This window comes from Neolamprologus multifasciatus, chromosome 7 (genome assembly GCF_963576455.1).
Source record: "Neolamprologus multifasciatus chromosome 7, fNeoMul1.2, whole genome shotgun sequence".
In the NCBI taxonomy this organism is placed as follows: Eukaryota; Metazoa; Chordata; class Actinopteri; order Cichliformes; family Cichlidae; genus Neolamprologus; species Neolamprologus multifasciatus.
Window position 1 is genome coordinate 58,024,978 of NC_140445.1, and position 21,630 is coordinate 58,046,607.

The window sequence follows — 21,630 nt, forward strand, 5'->3', positions numbered from 1 at the left end:
GGGCAAATACTCTTTCACAGCATGTATATAAACAGCAGTTATTCATTTTAAAGTAGGTTAGTGCAGAAGAGAGGTTAATGGCTGTTAGAAAGATCAAACTAGTCAGACTAAGAACATCTAGCTATGCAAGTGACTACAGGGTAGTTCTCCAAAATAAGAGCCCTAGCCCTAATTTTTACTCACACCCATAAAAACCCCTAGTCCCTGTGACATTAATGAACGTGTTTTTGCTATGATTAATTCAATTAAAGCTGTTGAGTCATACTATAAGCATCCTTGAATAGGTTAGTGTGACCAACATTAGATTACAAATACAGTGTTTAAACAGATGTATTGTGTTACACTGAAACTGCTGATATCACTAACCTGAAAGCAGAATTCATTTTCTAATGTGTGACAAATTCTGTAGAAACAAACGCACACACACACACACACACACACACACATCCAAATTTAGATGCAGAAGGCAGATCTAAAAGTAGAATATTAAATTTGATTTTCAGCTCTCTTGCACATTGGTTACATTATGACTCACTCAAAAAATGGATACAGTAAATATTCAATTTCATGACCACGAATTACATTGTGTGAAGAAACAGGTGGGTGGCTGTTAAACACTAATTAGCATTATTTACTTGTTAATCAAAGGAGTAAATGATCTTGGAAGCTTGGCTAACACTTAATTCAGTGCAATACGTTTAGCATTTAGGAACTCTGAGAAAGAAGGATCGTACTCACGTAAACACTGAGGTATAACTACTATTTTTTTTATAGTGACCTGATATGGGATAATAGTTTAAATAGTCTAGTCACCTTTTTTATACATATATATATATATATATATATATATATATATATATATATATATATATATATATATATCACCCTTTTTTTGAAAGTTATTAGAAGCATAAATTTGTGACAGTCTTAGAGACTGAACGTTAGTATAAGAACAAGAACAGTAAGAAAGAGGGATGGATACAATTAAGGAAATTTTAGCTATCATTGTGCAAGCAAGGAAAAACTGATAGGAGAAACTAAACTACTGAGTTACTACAGTGGTGTCTTATTCATGCATGTTAACATGTCTGAAGGTGTGGCACACGTTTTCCATCTCCTGCATGTTTTTGAAACTTTTTTATTGGGTGAGATTTGGAGTAAAAGAGTGTAATGAAAGACCGGTAGCTAAGCAGCACTCAGGCTGGAAAAATGTTCAGACTACGGGGAGCCGACAGATATGAGATGAGCTCCATGCGCACTTACACAGTCGTCCTGCCCTCCTGGGCGCACAGTCAGTTCTAGACCAATCAGATCAGAGCAGCAGGGCGGAGCATGCAAGGTGAGCAGAGAGAGAGCAATGGGAGAGAATGTTAGCATCACTCAATGAGACGCAGCCTGCCAACCAGACTTGTAATCTGCCTCAGCCCGCTCCGCTGTCTTTGCTGTGCGTCATCTACATGTATAGGTGTATGTGACTGTGTGAGTGTATGACTGTTCATCAGTAGATGGGCATGAATGCATTTTTGTGCTTGGGTTGCTCTACGTGTCAGCATGGCAAAGACAGCAGAGTGGGTTTCAGCACCTGAAGGTCTGACCAGTGGGCTACATGAGAGAGAAATGAGCACACTGTTCACATATCAAACACTGCACAAAGAAAAACGAACAAATAAAGAAACACAACAGGACAGCACATGTCTCTTGACTTTTAAAGCTGCTTTCGTACTTCTTTTTACATACATTTATATAAGAAAATAATCTTTTTTTAACATGGATTTGGATGTAGAGCACAGTATATAAGCGGTGAATGCACGTGTGTTTTGGTGGAGCATATTCTGTTTTATCATGGTTTAAAATACAAGACAGTCAAGGATCATGGCCATCCTCAACACAAACACTGAAATTCAAAACAAAGTTATGCAACTTTCATTAAAAAAGAAATAAAAAAAACAAAGGAAAGAAAACCAAAAAGCACAACAGAAATGAGAAACACACTTTTGTACGTGACCCAAAGCTCTGATACACAGCACATGAACAAGGTGGAGACAAAATTCAGCAGTGTGGTTTTTGAAGGGGTTTAAATGGGGCACAGAGGGGATGGGGTAAGTGATGGACAAATGTGACAATTAAGAGTGCGGAGATGCTGATGCTCTACGTGAAATGCTACAGAAGGGGAAGAGACACAGAGGCGGAGAGGGAGAGAGAGAGAAATAATGGTGTGCGCAGTCATCTTTTTTACAGCCAAGGGCGATCAACTGTCAGCATGTAGATAGTGGTGATCTCTTCATTTGGATAACATTAGGAAGGTGTGAATCCAGTCTGAACCAGTCTTACTTGATATGTTGTATTTTATATAATTCGAGCTTCATATTTAATTTATGGTCATCCAAAAGTCCAGTGTCTTGTACAAACAGGGATTTAGGACACCAAAGTATTAGGACAGCACATTTCTGTTTCTAATAGCAGTAATGAATTCCTCTGTAAAGACACATTGCTTTAACCCTGAACCATTAAATAATTGCCCGAAAGTCACATTTTTTAAAATTATTTTTTAACAAAATCAATGTTAATTTGCATATTTTAGTTGTGTAGTTTTGTATCATATTTGCTACATTTGTACAGAGGCCCTGAGAGACCAAACGGAATGCAACTTAAGAAAACACCAGTATTAAGAAAAACGCAAAAGCACACGCAACGAAAATTGGAAAAACGAAAATGGAAATAGGAAAAAAAAAGATTTCCAAAAGCACAAGGGAAGTGCTTCTGGGGAGACAATAACCCGGCGGACCAGTTGCAGGAACCAAAATATGCTGAGAATTGCGCTGGGAGACACTTAAAAGAAGTAGAGGATCTATCGGTTTTGTGAGGAAAGAAAAGATGAGCGGTAAGTGTGTTAGCCTGACTATTAGCCCAAAAATCCGTCATCAGTATTATATGAATCATGAGATTAAAACACACTTACCTAGCATGTTTTGGTTTCTGCAACTGGTCCGTCGGGCTATTGTCTCCCCAGAAACACTTCCCTTGTGCTTTTGGAAATCTGTTTTTTCCTATTTCTGTTTTCTTTTTTCCTATTTCCGTTGTCTTTTGTGTGCTTTTGCAGCGTTTTTCTTTTTGCTGGTGTTTTCTTAAGTTGCAGTCCGTTTGCCCCCTTAGGGCTACCGTACCTCTGGCCTTTTTTTTTGAAAACTATTTCTTTAAAATGTATTGCACAATTTATTTTGTTTTTCTCAGGGAAAAGAAGTCTCAAAAACTGTATGTATCAAATATGATATACTAGGCATTAAGGGGTTGGAAAATCAAACTATACTTGTCTAGAGCAACAGTAAGGATTAAATTCTGTGAATGGACATTAACTTGTAGCTCTATGGTGATTAGTTCTACAAAGACTTTCTCATTGTTCTTTCCCAGTCAGCGCTGTAACTGATTCCACTGACTCGTGGATGGAAACATGAAAATGTGATGCACAAACTTTGGTGTGTGAAGTTGATCATGTCCTTTCGCTGATGTCACCATGATGAGAAGACTATGAAAAGTATGTTTTGACATCTTGTCAGTCTAATATCGTCTGTTCATATCTTTCAGCTCCTCTTAGCAGCAGCGAAGTATGGTGGAAGCAACTTCTTCCATTCCCAATATTCACATAGAGAGAATATGATACAAGAAAAACAATCAGAGAAGCTGAGAGAAGGCTGTGAAAGAAAATCCAACTCAACTGCATCTAAAAAAGTGATCACAAACCACAGAGCTCTTTGTAAGGCTGAGACAGATCCACGACTCCATGACAATGCATTTAACATCACGTCCTGTATATTATATTAAATGAGTCGCACTTCAGTGGGCAGCCAATAAAAGATACCATCTGTCCTTCTAACCTCAGATGTTAACTACCAGCCTGTCAAGCCACAAAAACACAACCAGTCTGAAGCCGGTTGCTTTATACTGGGGGAAATCAAAAGAGAAGATCTCACCACTTATGACAACATGACTCTTGAAGACTTTTGACGGGGTCAGACTTTGTCTGGTAATCTCGGCATTAACAGCCTTGTTAATGCTGAGATTGTGAGTGGATGGATTTCAACATGGCACACACCATTATAGTTCAGACAGGTTCAAATACTTGTTAAAATACATCCTTGAACCTTTGAGGTTATCGCTGATGATAAAGTCTCTTGTCTTATCAATTATTATCAGCGATGACCGCAAAGAGCAGTGTATATGAGGATGTATTATGCACTATTTGAACAAAGGCTTTGGGAAACACTGGAAGGGGAGCTACTAGCAGGGTCATAGGTTAGAACCCAGAAGTGAGACTGTGCAAGAGATGAGGAGAAGCTTTCAGGAAGTACGTGCCTCCAAGCCCCGTTACCTTGTTTGCACCAACGGATAATCTACTACACACACTCACACACATATACACACTCACACACACACCACTAGCTTATCAACTGCTACCGTCTACTCTTACCAACACAGAACACTTAACAGGAAGCAAAGGAGTACAGCTGTAACTATGGAAACAAGGCGCCATCAACTGTAGTACTACTGTACTGTATCTGTAACAATCATTTCTTGAAAAACATTGTGGTGTAGTAATACTTCAATTGTCTTTTTTAATGATTCTTGAGGGACTGTACAAGTGTCAGTGAAGGAATCAGCTGATGCAAACAAGGTAACAAATAACAGTACAAAGAATATTAATGGAAAAAAAAGATGTATATAAGTACTGTTCTCCTTCAATGGGCTGATAGGCTCGTTATGTAAAATATATTTTAAAAAAAAGCTTTGGTTTACCCTAGAGTCTATAACCTTAAGGTTTACTCTCTTCGGTGTCCTCACATCTGCAGAAATATAAAGGATTTCATTGTACTTTCAGGTAAGGTGTGAAAAAAGAAACCCACAGATATCAGACAAAAACACCAGTGTGCTTCAGTTAACCCTGAGACAGCTGCTGCTATGTGATAAGTCTTCTTCTTACGGATGTTAAAGGCCAATACATGACCTGCTAATGTTATAGGATATATTAACTATGCTGTTCCACTAATATTGTCAGGGAAACTAGCACCAACAATGGTAGTGACCTCTGATATCATTACTATTTACCATCACAACTTAAACAGAAATGTACTAGCTTATAAAAAGAATGCACAATGGAAGATAACAACAGACACTGGTGCAAATAAAGTGATATAATAAAAATGCTGATAAACTAGAGAAAATAATTAACTCAGTGTCAAGAAGTAATTTAAATAAATCAAAAACACACAATGCTTGATTTTTTTTACTCTACCACTACATAAAGAAAGGATAAGAATGAAACTTAAAAGGATTTGTTTTTTTATTAAAACCCTTTGTTCTCTTACTTTATAAGATCGTGTCTTACCTGGCACCTGCCACAGGTGACTTCCTTCCTGGATCAAGTGATGCTCCCAGAGGTTCCTCTCCTAGTGATCTGGTGTCTTTATTTAGCTGCTGTAGTCGTGAACTGAGCTCTCCCATAACAGATGGTTTTGCTCCCTCATCTGCACCCAGCCCCAGTCCCAGCCCACCAAGATTTCCCAAACTCCCAATACCTAGCCCCACTCCTGGGCCACGGGGCTCCACTGGGTCTCCCCATAGCTTGGACCTCCTCTGGAAGAGGTAGCGTGGCTTGGTGGAGGCTAGACCAGTAACTGAGGCTGAACCACCTGGGGGGAGCCCAGCTCCTCCAGCTGCAGCAGCAGCCAGGGCAGCAGCCTGCTGCTGTGATAGCAGCTCGCTGTCAGAGCTCTGCTTCAGCAGAGGGTCCCTGAAAGTGACGGGGCCTTTACTGCCTCCTATCTGGGATTTTAGTCGGGGCTTAGGAGGCACTGGCGGCTTGTCGAGCACAAATGTCTGCCCGTCGGCATAGGAGGTGTGCGTGGTGTGTGTGTCGGCAGGCTCGCCGCTTTCTGAGGACAATGTGGACATGCTGGAAACCGTGGAGACGGTGCTGGTGGTCTCGAGATGGTGGTCTCGCTCTCTCTCGCTGGAGCTGCGCGTGTCAGCTTCCTCCACGCCTGAGTCAGCCGCAGAGCCAGACTCACCCACCGGTGGGGGCTCCAGAGGGTCAGAGGGCTTCCCTGAGACAGCTGCTGCACTGGGTGGAGGCAGGGATTGAACAGGCTGAGTGGGGGTCACAGCTGGCGTTGCTGGGGTTGAGGGCGTTTGTGGCGTTGGTGTTGCAGGGGTGGCGGGAGACACAGCAGGCTTAGCTGGAGACACTGGCGCCCCTTGTGCCTGTGCCAGTAGCCCATTAGCAAACTCATCTGGTGGCGGAACAACTCCAATTTTACGTAGCTCCTCTCGTGTTTCCTCATCGCTGGAGGTTAACATGGCAGGGGGAAGGGTTACTGTGTACGGATCCACATCCTCCTCTGAGCTTCCCTGAGCCAGACCCTTCTCTTGGACTGGACTGGCAGAACGCTGAGCTTGGAGCTGGGTCTGGGGCTGGGCGACACTGGGACTGGGGGATTTAGCGCGTGGACTTGGTGATTTGCTGGGCTCCATGGAGGCTGGGGCAGGTGTCTGCTCTTGTTCTGAATCCACACCAACAGCCTGCCCATTACTGGTGGCATGGACCATGATTAGCCCTGCTGTCTTCTGCTGTGATGTATCCATAATGCTGATCAACATACTCTTTTTATCCTCTAACCTCTTCTCTTCCTTCCTTTCCTCTATCCTGGCCTCCATCTCCTGCCGGAATGATACAGGTGACGAAGATGCAGCCCACTGTGGCTTGGTGGGCTGCGGGGATAAAATTGATACTGCGGAGGATCCCACCCCGAAACCCGCTACCTTGGCGCTTTTAGGTGAAAAAGGGGGAGATGGAGCTGCCCCTTCCCCATGTGGAGACTCTTTGGTCTGAGCGTCAATGAATATTACACCCTGGCCTAATTGCTCTTGTTTAGTCCGAGGCTCTGGGCTGCTAGTAGGGGACTGGCTCTGGGAGGTCAGTGCCCTCTCCCTTGCGGCCAGCGCAAGAGCCAGTGGTGAATTGGGGTCCAGAGGCTTTCCTGTAAGTGGATGGATAAAGGTGGTCCCACTAGGTGAGGGGCTCAGAGCCAAGGCAGGGGGAGGCAGCTGTCCCAGCTCTCGTGTCAGCATCCGTTCATCGATGGAGTGAGACTGAGTCAGAGAGGGGGAATCAGAGCTGGTGGTAGATGCCCCCTCCATGGTCCCAACAGAAAGGAAGACAGTGGATTTCCTCCGTTCTTCTAGGCGACGCTCACGATCCTTTACAGCTCCAGCAATTGCAGCGGCAAAGGGGCCCTTGCCCTGAAACATCATCTCTCCTTGAACACGCATACGCTCTCGCTCAGCCATCAGCTGCTGCTGGTAGTAGTCTGCACGGCTGGTGTGTGTGTGCCCGTAGGTAAGTGGGTGTCGTCCTGAGGGTGAGCTCTCTCGCGAGTGGGCAGCAGCTAAGGCCAAACTAGCTTTTTCTTGTGCATCTTCCACCTGCAGTGTAGAGACCAAAAAAATCAGGTTCCTTCTTTCTTTTACATTCAAATTAAAGCAACAAAATCAGATAGCATCGATAACGTTCCACCTACCTGTAGCTGTTTCACCAGAGGACTCTTCTTTCTTTGGGGCTTGGTAGGTGTGTACAGTCCAATGCTAAACTGACCCACGTTTGCGTAAGGGTTGTCAATAACCCGACCTTTCCTTTTGATTCGCTCAGGTGGAGTAGCAGCAGAAGGACGTGGAATTTCTGTAGGTTCAACAGGTAAATGAGAAGAATCCTGCAGAATGATCATGGAGCGTGCTTTCTTCTGTCTCTCAATGTGTGTGGCCTGCCGCTGAGCGGCCTCGTAAGGCAGGTCCAAGGAGGACGGCTTGAAGCTCGAACGTCCTGCAGGCTCATGGCCCTGACTCTGTGTTCTCGATGGAGGTGGAGGGGGGCAGAAAGCTGGGGGAGGACCAGTGTCTAGATAGTAAGGAGGAGGAGGAGGTGCCGTTTGTGGAGGGGGAGGGATAGGGTGGGGTTGCGAGTGGTCTCGGAGGCTGTCTGTCATAGAGGAACTGCGGGGAAATCGGTGCTCGCCTACAAGAGCAGACAGCCGATCCTCCTCAGTGGCACCTGATGACGGTAAAGAGAGCAAAGAGCACAGATCATCTGGTGATAAACAAGCTCTTGAAAAAGTGCCAAGCTGGTCCACATAAAAAATGTACTGCATCCATCTGTAAATTTGTTTACTTACATAGATAATATGTATCAGGTGTCAAAAAACACGATCATTAAAGTAGTTTAATAAAACATACAGTTCTATTTTTGACTCACGTAGGAATCAGTTAAAGATTCATTTAACGAGTATACTTACAAAAAGCATAATGTTTAATAATACAGTTGCGTATTAATAATATATATGTTTAGCTACTTTTGAAACAAGCTCTGTGCTACTTGAACAACTGCTTTCTAAATCTGTTCCAGTATCCAGTATTCATATTTACAAATTTTCAACATTCAATGCCAAGTAATTATATATCCCACACTGTCAACTGACAACATTTGTTAATCAGTCAAGTTTTGACATGGCACATTACGACTTAACAACGAGCTTCAGTCTCAGTATTGCCTAGTCGTTCTCCTGAAACAAATTATGAAAACACAATGAAGCTTCCTCAAATTCTAGTCTCTACTTTAGGTACAATTACACTATCATTCACCTTATTTGAATATGTACAGGATGGGTGATTGCTTTACCAAAAGATTTGGTCCTGGACATGCCCTTTGGTAGTTGTATGTGACCTCTCTCAATCCCTGGATGGAGACCTCCATGTAGAGTCATCCCTTGTCTCTCAAACAGTGACTGTGAAAAAAACAAACAAGAAAAGTATCTTAAAATCTTGACTCCTATAGGTTAATTCAAAGAATATGCATGAATGTGCGCAGCAGTGCATGTCGTGTTGGCCAGGTATTTTTGTATGTGCGCTGAGTTTGTATGTATGCCAGCAGAGCAGCATATGCTGTCTGCCAATGTGCTGTGTGTAGGTGCACTCACACTGATCTCTGCTGGGGTTATTCTCCTGCTGGTGGGCCGTTGTTTGACAGTGGCTGCTCTGTAATCTGCCTCAGAGGGCTGAGAACGCAACATAGACTCCTGTGATGCCAACATCTCATCTAGTCTTTCTGTTAAGAAGAAAATTGGCCAGAACTAAATACTGAGACATAAAAACGCTGTGGCATCTATTCCAAATGTTGATATCGCCATAAAGAATACAAAGGCACCTCTAAGATGTAGCTATATGTGTGGGGTCATGCTCTGTAGTACTGTACAAAATCACTACCCCGTCTCAATAAAATACAGGAAAAAGAAAAAAAAGAACGAAAGAAAGAAAGAAGCGATAAGTGACAGAAAAGTGTAGACTGTCCACATGGCTCATGTGTTCTTCTGCTCTGCTCATCTGCTCTAATAAGCGGTTCTTAAATTGACACATCATTGATAAATCATCTTTGTGACGTCCAAAGAGGTGTCAATTTCTTGTCTCAGACTCACCTCCTCTTCTCCTCCGAGCAGAAGCTTGGTGGGAAAAAGATAGCGTCAGCAGAGGAGGGAAAATGACAAGAACAAGCCAACAGAAGTGACTATTCTAAAAGTTAGGAGACACACCAAGTTTTAATGACAAAGCCAAAGCAGAAATATGACAGAAAAGGAGGGGAAAAAAAGAGTGTCGAGTTTGCATACCACTTATTTGGCACTCACCTAGTTCCTCCAGCTCAGCGGTCATGGACTTAGAGCGCAGTGTCAGGGTGGTGCTGGGAGCTCTCTTGGGTGGTGGCGGCGCTGTGGAGAAAAGGCATGGAGTTGAGGATGAACTTGAGGGGGATGAAAATCCTTTGGCTTTGCGGCTCAGTGCCCTCCTGGCATCCCCGAGACGGCCAGCCCATCCTGTCCTCACTGATTTGATTTGGTCAAATTCGGTTGAACTGGATGCTTCACACTTAGTCAGGACCTTGTTCACGCTACGGTTGGAGCCCAGCTTCTTCATATTTTGCTATCTGTTTGTCAGCTGACTTATAAATGTATCAGTCTGTCTTCAAGACTTTTAGTTTTTTAGTCTCTGTGCTGCAAGAATTCCTCTCTGTTGAGGAGCCCATTGGGTGGAAAAGTACAGGTCAGTCCTCCCAGTAAACAAAGAACAATAGAGTTTGTCCGCCACAATAGGCAGAAAAAGTAAGAAATGTGTGGAAAGGAGAGGGAGAAAGTCGTCCATCTTACTTTTAATATGCTGCCTGCCTAGAATTTAGCAGATGTGTATCATACAGAGGCACACATTAATGAACCAGCTTATACAAACATGCATATCCTCCCCCAGAGAAAATTCCTTGAGGGTGCACATAATGACATGTGGGCTGACAGATGAAGAGATGATAGTAAATTCAACAGCTAAGGAAAACGATGCACCGCAGACTTTATATCCCACAGCTTGTGGGAGCCTCCCAATCCTACTATACACACAGGGCAATCGTCCCAGTCAAAGCAGTAAATTATATCTACCAAATCTTAGCTTCAAAAACAAACTATAGAGTTATGGGACTAAAAATAGGTTAGACTAAGCACTGAAATGAACGTAATGTAAAAAAACAATGCAGCAATTGATTTTAAAATCATGTTAAACCTGCAGTAACAACACCAATGCCATGCAGTCTGACAGTGAAACCACATATAGCTGCATTCTCTACATGCTATAACCAAGTTTCCCAACAATACCACACGACAGAACTAGATGAGCTCACGCTATCTGAGATAGACCAGCCAACACTCCACTCAATGCACCACTGTAGCGCGATAGATCTCCAAATCCCACAGTTGCCTCAATGCCTTACTAAAGCATAACTATCATCGCTGCCGCCAGCAGCCGCAGATCTAGTGTACATACGCCATCCTGGGTACTGTCCTTATCAAACATCTTCGTTTCCTCACAAGCCTGCACATTCTGGTACAGGAGCAGGGAGCAGAGGAGATGGAGGAGGACGGCGAAAGAGAGAGGAACAGAGACAGACTCAGAGGGAGAGAGAGTTGCTTTTGCTGTAATGTAATGCTTAATTCAAACATGCAGTGTAGTCACCATGGCAACGGTGGCAGTAGTGAGGCCACGCATGGTGCAGAGAATGTGTGTTCGCTCGCGGGTCCGTGTGTGTCTGCATGTTTTTGTGCGTTTGTGTAAAGGTGCAGCACACCGAGTCCCACTGGAGGATATGAGCAGCAGGAGGGGGTGTTCAATATTGATCAGGGTGCAAAAAAACAGGCATTTATGAGAAGTTTGAAAAAGGAGTGAAGAATTTCATTCCCGCCCATGAAACACCCCATCTACTCTATGGCTGTTTGCACTGTCTGTCTCATCATTTCAATCTGTCGCCACATTTTTTCTTCAGTTGACAATAAAGGAATCTTACCAGTGATTATCTTTACTGTCTACTTTCTCTTTCACCTACTAAATATCTGGCCTTAAAAGCTTTGACATAAGCAGAGGTAAGAAAGCTTTAACGTTGGCTACAGTAAAGCAGCTTTGGAACAATTGCAACCCACATTAATCCCAAATCCTTGCTGTCATGCGGTCTCACTTAACAATTTCATTAATTAAATATTTGTAAAATATCAACAAAGTGCCAAACGCATGATGGGGATGCCAAAAACAAAAACAACCCCAAAACAAAGCAAATAATAACAAGTTACATTAAAAAAATTAACACCATCTCGGGAAAATCCTTTACATTTCAGTCTAAGAGTAAAATTAAATGATCGATATTATATTTACATTTGTGCACCAGCAAATTAGCCTAGCTTAGCATAGTTAGTGCTATCAGCAAAAGCCCAAGTGTAGCCCAAGTATAAAACCTTTTCATATCTGTCTGAGTTTCTTGTTCACTCAGCTCTTTTCACCCGCCATGTGTTTATGCACCACTAATTTATTCAGACATTTAAAACAGAATTAGTAATTATTCAACTCTGGCTCTCTCCTATAGTGTGTTTTTTATCCTCTCTCCCTCTGCTCTGTTCTCTTCCCCCTAAGCTTCCAACACAATCATCCTGGTTCTGCCCGAGTTTTCTTTTTGTTAAAAGGGAGTTTTTTCTTCCCGCTGTTGCCCAGTGCTTGATCACAGCAGGTAGTCTAACTGTTGGGGTTTTCTCCCTAATTGACTATGTGCACGTTAGCATATGCTACTTCCGGTGCGGAAACTCCTGTGGGGAGCTTTGTTTCCGGTGTCCTATTCGCGCCTGGTTTACGGTCCAAAACAAGTTAAGCAAGTGAATGAATCAAGCGGCGATTTACACTTCTATAGATGTCTTGGGCATTTACCCAATATATCTGTAAATAATGTTCATCAACTTGTCGATATTTTTCCCCCGTGCCTCAGGGCAAAAGAGAAAATGGATTCAAATGTTATATTTCTCAGCTGTCCCTCGTTTATCGCGGGTGTTATGTTCTAAAAATAACCAGTGATAGGTGAAATCAAGTAGCCAATTTTATTTTTTGACGGTGCAAAACGTGTCGTGGACATTGTGGACATACAGCACTGCACTTCAGAGTCACACTGCTAGCGATCGATGCAGAGATTCTGTATTGTACAGGAGAGACGTAACGGAGGAGATCGTCTGCAGCGATCAGGACGCAGGACAATGTGATGTAAAAAAATAAGCATGCAAACTTGCACGAAAAAAATCTCACAGCCAGGTGAAAGGTGAACCGCGTTATTAGCGAGGGACCGCTGTAATTTTTAAGGTAAGTCACAACATTCGTAAATACTAATGTGTAGAAACCCTTACCAGCAATCATTCATTTTTTGTGTGGCTTTTTTTCACGGTTTGTTAACATGCTGTGTAGGTGTGTACTTGACTAGCTGATATCGACATAATGGGGGAAACACCTGGTTTGACTATTCTTCACCTGTAGTGTGAATGCTGAACATTTGCCTGTTTAAATCATAAGACCAGTCACTATACAGAGATACTTCTGAATGTGGACGATGTGTCTTCTGCATGGGGTGATGCAGTTCTGCTTGTGTTGAGTGATGTAAACAACTGATCGATCTAAACTCTTTAAACGTCAAAATTGATCATTAGATTTTTTATGACACAACAGTGGTGAGTGTTCCCACCTTCTGCTCTTTGTAACTTAACGCGATCTTTCCGTTTTCGAGTTTTGGACATGATTTTGGAGTATATCTTTGCAGTAGCGATTGACCACAAAGTAAAGCTACCGGAAATGTACAACCCCACATCCGGTCTCAAACCAGGAAGTTAGCATTTTCTCGTGCACAGGGTCAATACTGTGGTGTTTTTATCCTACAATACAAAGTGTTGTTTTGAATGGGCACTATATAAATAAAACTGAATTGAAATTGTAGGTGTAAATGGCACTGCCCCAGTATTTTCTTCAGAGTCAAAGAGGATGCTGACAAAACCTACAAAAAAAGACAAACTGCTGTTTTTACATTCCAGTTTTTGCATGGATTGTGTTTTTGTCATCTGCATGTTAAATAGTGAGACTTTAGAGGCAGACTTTATCTTTGTGTTGAATTACGTGCAAAGACTGTAGCCTCTCATTAGAGACAAGAATAAGAGAGGTAGTGTCTTTTTTTAATCAACTGACACCAGGAAGTACAAACGATTTCCAAAACCTTCAACTTTTACTTTAATTAAATTACGATTGGTGTAGTCAATCGGCAAAACGACACCATGATGGGAAGTTGAAAGGTTAAAAAAAAAGCTAATAAGTGGACCTTTCTGGGGTCAAAACATGCTAATTTGAATTCCACATGAATGAATGATACTAAGAGACTGGGTTTATTTAAAAGCGACAAGCATGAGAAATGATATTAAGGCAAGAAAGACAGAAAGAGGAAGAAAGAGAGATTAAGAGACCATTAAGCCCTGAGTAGCAGAATTAAGTTGATACAGTACTGTCCTAGTGAAACTAGGTCAAACTCATTTATCACTGTCTGTATCTCAAAAATCACAAAGGACGTGCACACACCACTCTACCATGCATAAAAGCACACACACAGACGGACACGCTGCAGTGTACACAATTCTGAGGTCATTGTGCCAGGACTGTGTGGGAGCTGAGTAATCTGAGCTGTGGTTGACATGGAAACTACATGAATTTACAGCAGGGAAATGTGGTAGAAATTACCCAGACAATACACACGTATCTCCCTGTGTACACAAAAATCAACATATATGTCTCCATTACCTGATAAAATTAATTTACAAATAACAAACATCGCAACAGGAGCTTCACATACCACATAAAATATCTCGAAGGGCAATCTAATGTAATCAAGCCATGTAGAATATGTTGTAAATTTATGAATAAGCCTAAAAATCTGTCCATTGTTGCATTAATGACCTAGATATATCTGAGCCAACGTGTGAATACATTTTGCATATTCAGTGTACAAAGCTACAACTCCCCCACGCTCTCAACTCTTGATCCCAAAACAATAAGAGCAAAAATTTTAGTTTATTTATTCTTCATTTATTCTCCAACTAAAAGGAACAGATGAAAACATTTGTGCTTGATACATACCCAAGACTTAACAGAATTGTTTCAAGTGACCAAAACAGTTCCTGAGAATGCGTAAGGTCATGTTTTCTCACACATTCCAGCACAACTGATTAATTTACTAGTAATGTTTATAAAATGCCTACTACTGTGTTATGATTTTGCTGAGTACAAATAAGTATGTACCTTTCTTGCGAACAACTTCCTCAGTCTCTGGTTTGCGAGTGACTGAAACCACCTTCATCAGCAGTCTGTTGCCCCCTTGCCGGATCAAGGATACCACCTGCTTATGACCCACCTTCACAACATTCACCCCATTTACCTGAGAGAAAATACACCCACAAAGACAGAACAGGAAGCAAGAAACATACAACTTAGTTCCTGTTTTATTTAAATTTTTTGCTTTTATGCTGATAAAAGCAAAGTTAAAGCACTATATTCAGTTACAGAGGGAAATTTACACGATTAAACCACACATTTACTTTGCATTTTCATCTGGATCTATGGACATGTACTCTTCTTTCAGGAGTGAAATGTATACAAATCCAGATGAATAATGAGGCAATTTTTATCACCTCAATGAGGAAGTCCCCTGTCCTTAGACCGGCCCTCCAGGCCACTCCTTCCACGTCAACAGACTCCAGATACTGAAGGGCAGGGAACGCCGGGGTGGGAGTGAACTCCTCAATGGGCGTCTCAGCTGGAAAGAAATAGTTTTTAAAAAGTTTTAAACCCACGTCGTCAAATAAAGAAATATTTATAGCTTCCTTTTGCTTCACTGGAAAGTTAGAACAGATCATGTATCACATGCTCCAAATGCTCCTTTATTTTCCTCTGAGGCAATAATCGCAACAATAATTAAAATTTCTCTTAACCAATTTATTTAATGAACACATTAGCACTGAGTTTAGTTCTGCTCGGTGACTAAAGTCATCTGAATAACACTAGGAAGGAATACTGCTGCATCTAAACAGTATTACTGAAGCTTATAGTTCCATACAAACATAATTATTATTGCATGACTAAAAAGCAGACATGCAATACTTAAGAATATTTCGTAAAGTGAGCGGGCTTTCATGTACTCCATTTAATGTTGGAGTGAATCCAGCTAAATCACTGACACATGAGAGCTCTCAGAGGACCACTAAGTGAACTGCAGTGTGTGTGTTTAAGGGTAGTGAGGAGTAAAAGACCGACTGAAAGAGAGAGACGGGCGAGCCAAGACCCACGGTAGTGAGTGATGGAGCAGTAAAGCACACTAAGACTCCCGGCAAGGTGTCTGAAAGGGGTTACCATGGTAACCATGCCGAGCAGGGAGGGAGCTGGCACGTGCGTGAGTAAAACGAATTTGCGGTGATGGAGATGAGTAGAGAGACGATTTCGGTTAAAGTGCACGAGGTATGATAATATTTTGAGAGGATAATGAACAGGAAGGATGTGAAGGAGGTGGAGGAGAGCGAAGAGGAACAAAAACAAGAAGAGACAAAGAGGAGAGAGGAGGAGAGAGAGAGAGAGAGAGAGAGGAGTGTTTCTCTACTAAAACTCAACGCCATGTGCAGGGAACAGATGGGACAGCTAGATGACAGCTCAGCCAAGGATGACACCACCAAAGGGGCCACATGCATTCGCACAAACACATACCCAGAAACCTGAGTGCAACTGAGTACACAAGCTGAGTGTTGACCAAAGCTGGTTGTGTTGTTGACTCACACGGTAACAATACTGACTGAGCAGTAGTCAGTGACTCAGATCAACAAGCTACTTCTCAGACCAAAACACTCGCACACCTTGAAAACCTTGTGAATGGCACTGGCGTGTATCTGTATGTGCATCGCTCACCTTTGGCTCCCCGCAGGACAAAGCCAAACCCCTCATTTTCTTTCTTCTGTAAAACAGCATTCTTCTCCTCTATGATATAGTCACTGTGAAGAGAGGAGCAGGGGGATAGCAGGTATGAATCCAACATCCTCCTCACACGGACACAAAGAGAGAGGGGCGAGAGAAAGGGCAGGGGAGTAAAGCGGGTCGGTCGGTGGGAGTTGAGAAGAGGGAGGAGGTGGAGGTGGAGGTGGAGGGGGAGGCGCGCACACACAAACACACACACATACACGCACACAAAACCACACGCGCACACACGTGTACATGTACTTCCTCTCTCAATCAAGTTAAAAGCCAAGCAAGACACCACAGCTCAGGTTTCCCAGGTGCTGCACTAGCATTTTAAGAAAGAAAGCAAGACACACACACACAAACACACTCACAAGTAAAAAGAAAGAACATGAAAACATGCGCTAGAGAATGAGCAGGTGAGAGAAAGTCCTCATGATTGAAGTATCTATGGGATAAAACCTAAGAGTGAATCAATCTTCTAGCTGATCCTTCAGATAAGACTGCAGCTGTGGAGTGTGTTGAGGGACTTTGTGAAAGAAACTGACAGAGCTGGCTCAGATGTAATATTGTGGCTTGACTAATGACAGTGGAAACAGTAAGTGAGCAGTTCATAACTGTCTGATTTTTCCGAGTGTTCAGTGGTGAAGGCAGGTAGGCGGTGTTAAGCTGAGGTTCTCATGCATGTGTTTTTAAAGCCTGTGAGCAGAAAGTAGAGTTAGTAAAGCAGCAAAGCAAATATCTGCAGTATGGATTGTTGTGTGAGGATTAAATCTAAATTTCTGATGCCCAAAGATGTGAAATGAAGGAAGGGAGTTAAAAGATATTTTAATCATGCCTTATGATAAACGGTAACATAAAATTTTTAATAGAAAGGAAAATTGAAGAAAGGTGGCCTTAATAATGCAATATTCCTTAACTCAAATCTAATAAATCTAATAAATGTTCCATTCTTTTAACAGCACAGACTGAGGGGGACTGCTCACACTTTACACCCTGAACGCCTTTACAAAATCTATTAGCTTTACAGAATTTTGAAAGTTTCAGCAGTATCATTCATCTTTCCTGACAGAAGATGCAGATATAGAAAGGGCTGTGGTTCAGGTTGCAACTCAGTGGGTGGCTGCAGAGTCATTAGCTTAGTTACACTCCACTTTCTCAGACTTACCCAGAGCTCCTGCTGCTGGAGCCAGGAGAACCATAACAAACCTTTCTGCAGGAAGGAGGTCAAAGGTTTGGTTTCATAAAGAGATATGAAACCACTTATGCACTAATTATTATGCACAGGAAAATGAGTTGGTTAAGCACCACTAAGATACTTTGCTTCAGTCCAAACCCTTTTATCCGGTATGCTTCCATCTCTGCTCTATGACACAAAATACTGCATTAATGCAATGTGCTCGCTGTCCTTGTTCAGAACCTCTACCCGCCTACATACCTCGATAAAGAAAAAATACTCACTTTTCACATATCAACGGTAAATGTTTCCTCAAAATAGACCTGTCCTTTGACATTTGCAATTCTAATATTCTGCAGACAAAAGCTCGGATGATGAAACTCAAGTATAACTCAAGTGTGTGTCCTTCGTGTGCAACTGGTACTTTACTGACTTCAAGGAACTTTAATTTGTACTTCAGAGCCTCTGAACAGAAACAGAACTATGTTTAGTTATAGTTAGCACCCATTCTAAAACAAAAACGTATATGCAGACTATCACAGGTTCACAGCTTTAGTAATGGTAACTCAAAAAGTCTGTGGCTGTGGAAACAGAAGCAACACTTACTTTGACTAAAACCTAGATTGCAAGAAGCTGACATTTTATGAAAGGCAAAGGAAGCAGGTCGAAACAATGCTCGTGCAGACCAGCTCTGTGTCTCTAACCGATAAACTGTGGCATTAGAGTGAGAATTTGCATAACAACAAAATGCTAGTACATCTAATTTGGAAGAGAGGGATCACTCACACTCTGTACATAATAAATGTCATCTCGAGATATGGACAGGATAACAAAACTTAAAAAAGAATAAAAGATTAGATTATGAAGAAATTCAAGTGAATCAAAATTGATGAATGTGAAGACAGACATAAATGGAGAGTATGTGCTATGCGTGCATAGTGAACACCCTTACATACAGACAGTATAAGAGAGTTATGTAATATCATTTGTGTGCATTTTTGAATCAGAACTGTGTGCACTAGCAGGATCACGCCTTTAGATGGCAGCACCTCTACAGCACAAATGAACTTCACTGACCCTGTTAAGACAAGGAAACCGTGTGTGATACGACCAACAGTACAGTGCAATGAGCAGTACAATATACACTACTACACAATGCTGTAGGATGCTAGCTCAGAGTTAGAGGTTGTACCTGTATGAGGTGAAGTTGTCGTAAGATCCCACAGTGTAGTGTCTGAACAGTCTCTTAGTGCGGTCCTCCCGTGTCTCTGTAAAATAGATTTAAACGATTGGTTGAGTGATATACTTTTGGATGCTATAAAAACATATATCGAGGTAACTGATCTACCTACCAGGTCATACAGACCATTAAACAATTACATCATCAAACTGCCTAAATTATTACTATGATTTAATAACAGATGTTCAAGTGAAGTGTATTGTCTTAAAAGCCACATTGCCAGTGTATACAGATCACCATAAATAAGCTGGAATTATAAATATCCCAATAATGCTTTACTTGAATATGTTTTAGGAAGTACACAGTTGATTTTTTTAGTCCAGCTAATGACTTTATACAAATCCACAAGATTCCAAAAATGTCAAGGCTGTGTCTGCCCCAGTTCTTAGCATGTTAGTATAAAAATGTCAGTAATAATCTAATTCGGTGAGCACAGAGAGGAATTAAGCTACCACAGAGAAGCAATTATCATTAACATGCTTCATTTATCATAGAGTATAATTGTTCTATGGTAATTTTTTGCTTTTGAAACAGTGAAGTAATTGCCTAATTCTGCCCTCAAAGTGTTTCTTTTAAAGGCAAATGTGTTTGATTAGACGCTCATTGAATACTGTGTGTGTATGCACCGTGTGCATGTGGTTTCTGTCACTATATGTGATGTTATCCTATAGGAGTGCTGATGCCCTCTTTCTATCCCAATAATACACAGCACAATACATCTCCACTAAACAGCCGATCGGCTGACTAAACACTGCACGGCACACACAAGCTCTTAATTGGACGAGGCTGTGAAAGCAAGAGCCGCCGTGGTGTTGACGTGAGACACACAGCATGTTCCTATGACTCTGCTTGGCAAACTTGGTCGCATGCCTGCCTCCTGTCACTTTACTTTCCAATACAGGCAAACAAAAGAAGATTTAAGATAAGCTGTATATGTGAAAAGGAAAAAGACACGCAAAGAACAAAAATGGAAAGAGGTCAAAGTGAGTGAGCAGTCTTGAACTGGCTGGCATCTCCAGATCCACTTTATCCTGTCAATCTGATTCACTGTGTGAGTGACTGACTGTCAGCTGAGAACAACTTGAAGCTTTGATAAGTGCATCCACTGACACTTGGTGACACGGCAAAAGGGCAAAAAATGAAAAGGGATTTAGCAGCAGTTATCTTTAACCTCTTAGCCACTGTTTTTACTCTCTGACCTTCCTCTTCATTTTTTATATCTGCGTTTTCACAATCATCTTGTTTGCCTGAACATGCCTGTTTTTCATAATTAAGGAGCTGTGCTCTATGAATCTGAATCACTCTGAATCTTGCAGATTTGTTTCAGCATGATTCCAACTGCGTGGCTTTCTTCATCCTTTGTATGTTAGAATGAGTGTTCATTTGAATGTCTTTTTCAGCTCAGGTGAGAAATTAAATTCTCTGAATTCTCTGACACCAAATAAAAAGCCCAGTCAACTTAAAATTGATAGAGTTCAAAATATCCAACTAAAATACAATTACTGTACAGTGTACATCTATCAATTAAAGTAAAGAGAAAAGAAGGGTGAGTTGGTATTTTCTTTAGGTTAGAAGGTTACTCTACATCCGGTCTGGGGAGGAAAGACATGGCATTTTGTTAGCACAGCCTGTCAAAGGTAAGTCGTAATGAAAAAAGAGGTGATATTTGGGGAGAAAGTCATAGATGAGTCAGGACTTGTCTTCTCCCACACCTTCAGAGGCTTTCTTTCAGGGCTAGACTCAGCTTTCATGCACACATACACGTACCAGTACCAGTTGAATATGAATAAGAGTTATGGCTAATGACAGACTTTCATGTATCTTAGGTTCTGTATTTAAATGTTAAGTGACCACATGATTTGCCTACACACTTATTCACAAGGGGTCAACACAGCAGGTAGCTCTGCATGTTTGATTGGGTAGATTTTTGTGCCAGATGCCCTTCCTGAGACAAATTCCTTAGGAGTTGCATCTACTGCTGGAATTGAAGCAAGGAGTGTCTGTTTGTTTATTTGTGTGTGTGTGTCTGTGTGTGTCTGTGTGTGTGTGTATAAAAAGTAGGTTGCACTTTGGCCAGATTAGGAAACAGGTCCATGGTCATGGCAAAACATTACGGCTGTGATGAATAAAAAGAGGACCAAGAATGGACCCTTGTTGAACACCCACAATAATGACAACATGACCGTAACACAATGATCGACATCAATACAAGCTATGTCTACAGAAAACACAGCATAATATTAATGACTATCAAGGGCTTCAATAATGACGTAATTGAAATCCTGATTGCTCAACGTGTAACAATATTAGACACTGCATTTTTGTAATGGTAAACCTTTTTAGACTTGCAGATTTAATGAATTTTATCTGATGCGTAAGCCAGCAGGGAAGTGATTAACTTGCAATGGATCGAAAATGTAAATTATTTTCATCCAGTGGTCATCTATGTTGTACGCAAAAGCTGCTCCTGCTGGGCACTTGTTTGTTTAGTTATGGTTTAGTTAAGAAGACTGCATTTGTTTGTTTGAATAGTGCTTGAAAGCAACAGATGCAGCATTTGTATTTCTGTTTCTACTAGAGTGTGCGCATCTAAGTTTGTGTGTGTATGTGTGTTTGTGTACCATGTGTACCATGTGATACGGTCCAGAAGTGTGAAATGCAACTTATTCATCACAACTGTCATGTACAGCCCAGGAGCATCTAAAGACAGGGCCCTCATAGCAGAGATAACCTGCAATATACTTCCATCTATCACAGACTCATACACACAAAAGCAGAAAACAAAAGATGAGACACA

The 21,630-nt window shown here is 41.7% G+C and overlaps 1 protein-coding gene across 16 annotated transcripts in view; it reads right to left on the reverse strand.

The window, feature by feature from the left end:
* The window catches only part of shank3a (SH3 and multiple ankyrin repeat domains 3a), a 213,741-nt gene that overhangs the window by 3,849 nt on the left and 188,262 nt on the right, over positions 1 to 21,630 (reverse strand). For 10 of the 16 annotated variants that reach the window (XM_085168500.1, XM_085168493.1, XM_085168494.1 and 7 more), the window contains 10 exons: positions 18,786 to 18,861; positions 16,369 to 16,451; positions 15,105 to 15,229; positions 14,716 to 14,851; positions 9,723 to 9,803; positions 9,516 to 9,539; positions 9,021 to 9,148; positions 8,723 to 8,828; positions 7,572 to 8,098; positions 5,381 to 7,476 (listed from right to left, as the gene is read on the reverse strand). In XM_085168500.1, the coding sequence (XP_085024626.1) occupies positions 5,381 to 7,476; positions 7,572 to 8,098; positions 8,723 to 8,828; positions 9,021 to 9,148; positions 9,516 to 9,539; positions 9,723 to 9,803; positions 14,716 to 14,851; positions 15,105 to 15,229; positions 16,369 to 16,451; positions 18,786 to 18,861 (3,382 nt within the window). Of the gene's footprint in view, positions 1 to 385; positions 404 to 867; positions 4,839 to 5,380; positions 7,477 to 7,571; positions 8,099 to 8,722; positions 8,829 to 9,020; positions 9,149 to 9,515; positions 9,540 to 9,722; positions 9,804 to 14,715; positions 14,852 to 15,104; positions 15,230 to 16,368; positions 16,452 to 18,785; positions 18,862 to 21,630 lie in introns of those variants that run through there. The other 6 variants (XM_085168501.1, XM_085168502.1, XR_014875361.1 and 3 more) reach the window with 5 other exon arrangements.